At 33.3% G+C, this 5464-nt stretch overlaps 1 protein-coding gene across 1 annotated transcript; it reads right to left on the bottom strand.

Annotated features, from left to right (window-relative positions):
- Positions 1-267: 267 nt before the first annotated feature.
- Positions 268-1332, bottom strand: LOC145038575 (Integrase-type DNA-binding superfamily protein). The gene has a single exon (XM_078986890.1). The coding sequence runs from the start codon at positions 1224-1226 to the stop codon at positions 369-371; it is 858 nt and encodes a 285-aa protein (XP_078843016.1). The 5' UTR covers positions 1227-1332; the 3' UTR covers positions 268-368.
- Between the last annotated feature and the right edge of the window lie 4132 nt (positions 1333-5464).

Genomic DNA, 5464 nt, shown 5'->3' with positions numbered 1-5464 from the left:
CGATCGAACAATATTTTTATCATCTGAATGTTTTGTTTTGTTGACATTAAGGAGCTGGAAAAACCATACTGCTTTTCATAATCTCAAAAGTTGTGTATGAAAAATGTACATTGAGAATGTTGCAAGCGTTAGAGATATAGAAAACATGATATAAAAAATGTGTAAATAAAAATAGTTTGTCAACACATTATAATGATAACAATAGTTAAGCAAAGTAATGAAAAACAAAGTTAAACAAAAGTTGTAATTTCCACTATATATACCACATATCCACAGAAACCATTTCTCCTGTTACAACTAAACATATTGGACAAAATTAGGTTGATATAACTTCAGTTACAGTTATCATAAATCTAAACTTTTGTGTTCTAAGAACCTTTCGACAGTAAATTTTCTAAATAACTAACACCAAGATCCTCAAACTCAAGTACATCAATGTTGTCATCCCAATAAGATTCTTCTAGGCTTTTCAAACTCTTCAATGGAGGTGGTCCGTTCATGGCTACCTCCTTTTGGACTTCTTCCCAATCCCTAAACACCCTTTTATTTGTGTTGTGATCTTTGTAATGTGAGCATTGAATGTCTGTCGAATCAGTCCTTTGAGAACTTGTCGAAGGATGATCATTTGAGTCACTTTCTCGTTGATCAATGGCTCTCATTTTATATTCAACTTCTTGAATCGGAAAGTTTAGATGTGCTTTGGGGCCTCTAATTCTCAATGCTGCTTTATCATAAGCTAAAGCAGCTTCTTCAGGTGTCTTGAAAGTTCCAAGCCAAACCCTAGCTCCTTTTCTTGAAGAATCCCTAATTTCAGCTGCATACTTCCCCCATGGACGCCTCCTGACTCCCCTATAACGTTTCTCAGTTTTCACAACGTCGTCAGTTCCTGAACCCAACACAGTTTGATCACGACCTTTTGCAAGAATCTCACGTGGATTTTCAATATTCTCAGAAGGAATAACAATTCCAGCAAGAATTTCTTCCCATTCTTCTGCTCCCATGGATATCCATCTTCCTAAACTCGGTAGTCTTTGTAAAAATCCCATTTCTTCATCTCTACCATGATCAAGATTCGGCAACTCCTCCCATGATTCTGAAACTTCAAAAGTTTTCTGTGGTATTTCCTCTTTTGCATGATGATCATGATCTTCGCCTATGAAGTTTGCCCATACGTTCTCTAGAATCCCTTCGGATAGAGGTGTTTGCAGTTTCTTTTCGACTGCCATATTTTAATAAGAAAGGGAACGAGATCGAGTTTATATATATGTAGCTGTAAATATATACAAATTCATATATGACTAGAAACAGCGCATCATGACTCAATCTAGGAAAAGTATGAATGTGAAAATGGTGAGAAACTTAGGGTTTTGGCAACTGCATTAGCATATTTCAAGGATGATTTGAAGATTAGAGTTTAAGGAAAGGGGATGGAGTGTTGACTTTGGTATAAACGATGAACTTGAAAATACTTGTTTAATTATATATATAATCAAATGAAATATAATAATTAAAATGGTGGAATAATGATTAGTCAACTAAGTTGATTACTCTTTTGGGATGGTATATGTTTGTGTTCCCATCGGCCATTCATGCATGGTTACTTACAGCATAAATTCAATCCTAAAAAAACATTCCACTTTCCAATTAAATGCTAGTGCATGAATTAAGGTGGTTTCAATATTCTTGGTACTAAAATTTAGCATTTGATTTGAGAGAAGTCGTATTATTTCTTATCTTTAAGTTGATTATAAAAATATAAAATATTTATAGTGTCTTATTTTCTTTACAAAATATGATCAGCTCGAATGCCTTACAAACTTTTTTAATTATATTTATATCCTTGTAAAACTTCAAATTAATTATATATCTTTATAAAACCTATAAACTCATGTATGTACCTATAAAGTCATGTATATACCAAAATACTTAATTTAATGAAAATCAATATATTTAAAAATTAAAAATATTATCTTTAAATTAGATTATAAATAAATTATAAAAATACTCATTTGCACTATCTTCTATAATTGATCTCTATATGTACGATGTGGTTATTCACAACATTATTCTCTGTTGTTTCATATTCTGTATAATCGATTAATAAGACCCGATGATTGTTTATTCCTAACAGTTGCTAAAAATATATTTCATCGTATACAATTAATGGAATTAGGAGACTTGCTTATATGGTTCTTCAGTTATATGTAAAATCACGGAAAAACAATTTCAATGTGAGTGTTGATATTTTGTAAGGATTTATAAAGTAAATAGACCAAGAATAACAATGTGTGAGAAGGATAATACTATAATGTTACAACTTATTTATTATCAAAATAAAAAAATCAATTTAAATATAGTGTTTCTATTTTTTTTAACATATTAAATATGATAAATTAAGTATTTTGGTATATGTGTGAATTTATAGGTTTTATAAGGATATACATATAATTTGAAGTTTTACAAGGATATAAATGTAATTATGAACGTTTACAAAGATATAGATGAACTTTTCATAGTTTATATTGTCAATACCAAATAGTTAACATTCAAGGTATGTATTAATAGACTTGTTTTTTTTCTTTAATTCCATTTAACATGTTTATACATCAATTTCATTTATTATTTGAAGTCATGTCTAACATTTTAATGTAATGATTTATGTTTATCAAAGAAAAGGAAAATGACTTAGGTCTTATGATCTTAACAAACTTTTGTGTTTTTCAAAAAATATCATTAAACTTAATTTTTTTTCACATTATATATACCCTATGATACATGGGGTATTCAAGGAATCGCCAAACCCGAATAGTGATGCTTGTCAATGTGCTAAGAGTCATAAACTCCCTTATAATCGTTATGTTCGTGTAACCACTTCTCCACTTGAACTTGTTTGTAATGATGTTTAGGGATCTGCTCAAACATCTAGTGGGGATTTTAAATATAATGTTAGTTTTTTAGATGATTTTAGTCGTTATACTTGGATCTACCTTATTAAGAATAAGTCTGATGTTGAGCAAATTTTTTACAATTTTCAAAATCATGTTGAGCGATTGTTAAATACTAAAATTTGTGCTGTTCAATCTAACTGGGGAGGTGAATACCATAGACTTCATAAATACTTTCAAAACTCAAGAATCACTCACCGGGTGTGGTGCCCTCACACTTCTAAGCAAAATGGCATAGCAGAGCGTAAACACCGTCACATTGTTGAAACTGGTTTAGCTCTCTTAGCTCATTCATCTCTTCCTCTTCGTTTTTGGGATGAGGCTTTCCTGAATGCCTCTTATCTTATAAACTGAATGCCTAGTCGTCTCTTAAATAATAATACACCCATAACACGTCTACTAAACATTAATCCCGGTTATTCTTTTTTGTGTACTTTTGGTTGTGCCTGTTAACCATCTCTTCGAAAATACAATATTCACAAGCTTGAGTTTAGGTCAAAGTTATGTGTCTTTCTTGGGTATAGTTCCATGCATAAAGGGTACAAGTGTCTTGATAGAAGTAACGGTCAGATATATATATATATATATATATATATATATATATATATATATATATATATATATATATATATATATATCCCTAGATGTCATTTTTGATTTTTTGATGAGTTTTATTTTCCCTTTGCTAACTCATCATGTTTCACTACACCTCCCCCCATGTCAAAAGCAGATTCGTTCCCTCAAACTGAACCGGCCATTGTGAATGATCATATGTGAAATTATGACCTGTCACTTTTATTGTTTAACGATCTACATGCAGCTATAGCACCGAAACAGCAGGTCTTCCCATCACAGAATTCACAGTCTGTCACTAATCAAGACCAACCTATTCCAACTATACAAGTAAATGATCACGATTTGGCATCATCTCCAACCTTGCATGTTACACCAGATCCGCCATCACCCTCTATCAGCACACAAACGCCTACGCCACCACCTGCTACACAAACTTTCTCTCTCACACCACCGGTTACCACCGATATTTCATCCACAGCTCTAGACTCGTCCTTACCTAGTGTTACTACTTGAGGAAGTGCTGGTAAAACTTTCCCTAAGACTTTTACTGATGGCGCCATTCGTTATGATTGTAACGCCCGTAGATCCGGGCTAGTCAATTTAGAGACGATATGCATCAAAAATGAATTTTTGATGAAAGATTATTTAGAATGAATAATCTTAACTAAGTTGTTATAGTATATGTTACAAGGTTTCCTTTCATATAAAGAACGCCGATATCCGAGTTATAACGAAGAAGTTATGACCTGTCGAAGTTTCGCGACAGAACCGGCACGACGTAGAATGACGTAAAAAGTGAATTTACGTTAGAGTGATATTTAGCCTTAGCAATCTAAATGAAAGTCGTAGAGTTCATTAAACCATGAGTGTGCATAAAAAGAACATCCAAATCTGACTTCGTATGAGGAAGTTATGATTTTTTTAAGTTTCGACTTATCGGTATGCAGACCGAATATTCGATTTGAGATCGAGCGGTTTTTAGCCGAAACAATCTAAATGAGAATCGAAGATCTCATTAATTGTAGTAAAAAGATAAAAAGATAGGCGAAAACGGACGTCAGATGAAGAAGTTATGATTTTATAATAGAGCTTTCTTGTCCCGGCCTACTAAAAATAAATAATAAAAATAAAATCAAAATTAGCCGACGGAGTCTAAACAAAAGTTGTAGAGCGTAGTCTCACCTATGCGGGGATATGAAGAACGTCGAAAACGGAATTCGTATGAGGAAGATATGAATTTTTAAAGTTTATTAAATATTTTCGATATTTAATTTAAATATAAATTCGATATTATCCCGAAGGGGGGGGGGGGGGGGGGGGGGGGGGGGGAGTCAGCGTTCTTATCCCCATTACGTCCAGCGTAATTTAGAATTACGCCTAGCTTAATTCGTGTTTTATCCCCCTATAAAAGGGTGTCGAGGGCAACCGACTTCTTTGCTCATTTCTTCCCGTTTTCTCGCGTTTTTGCATCGTTTTTCATGCAAGAAAAATCCCGAAGCCCCGGTATCATTCCCGAGCCCCAAAGCAAGTCCCGAGGCCCCGAAGATCCCAAAAAGTGCGATTCCCGAGCCGAAGCTCTGCCCGCGAGGAGCCCGGTTTTTGTGAAGATCTTCCAGATCTACCGAAGAATACTACTTCTACAAGTCGTAGTGTTGTCCGATCATCTTTTAATCAAGTGAGTGTGTGGTTACTTTCTTCTAACGCATAATTATGAAGTATTTTATACGAAATACGTGTTATGTGTATAACTTTGTTGTTATGTGTGTGAATATATATTCACTTTCTTCTATCTCATAAATCTGATTTATTCTCTATGAAATACGTGTTATGTGGATGTGCCTCATCTGTTATGTGGAATATGTATTGAATGAGAATGCTATACAGGTTTTAAACTATGTATAAAAATATATATTTTTATCTACAAATATGTTGGGTAGGACATG

This window comes from Lactuca saligna, chromosome 4, assembly GCF_052625555.1.
Source record: "Lactuca saligna cultivar CGN05327 chromosome 4, ASM5262555v1, whole genome shotgun sequence".
NCBI lineage: Eukaryota > Viridiplantae > Streptophyta > Magnoliopsida > Asterales > Asteraceae > Lactuca > Lactuca saligna.
Note: the sequence above shows the minus strand (reverse complement) of the source record. Positions and strands in the feature narration are given on the sequence as shown.

Bases quoted from the DNA above. Each gene is read 5' to 3' on its own strand.
- LOC145038575 (XM_078986890.1), bottom strand. From the start codon at position 1,226: ATGGCAGTCGAAAAGAAACTGCAAACACCTCTATCCGAAGGGATTCTA.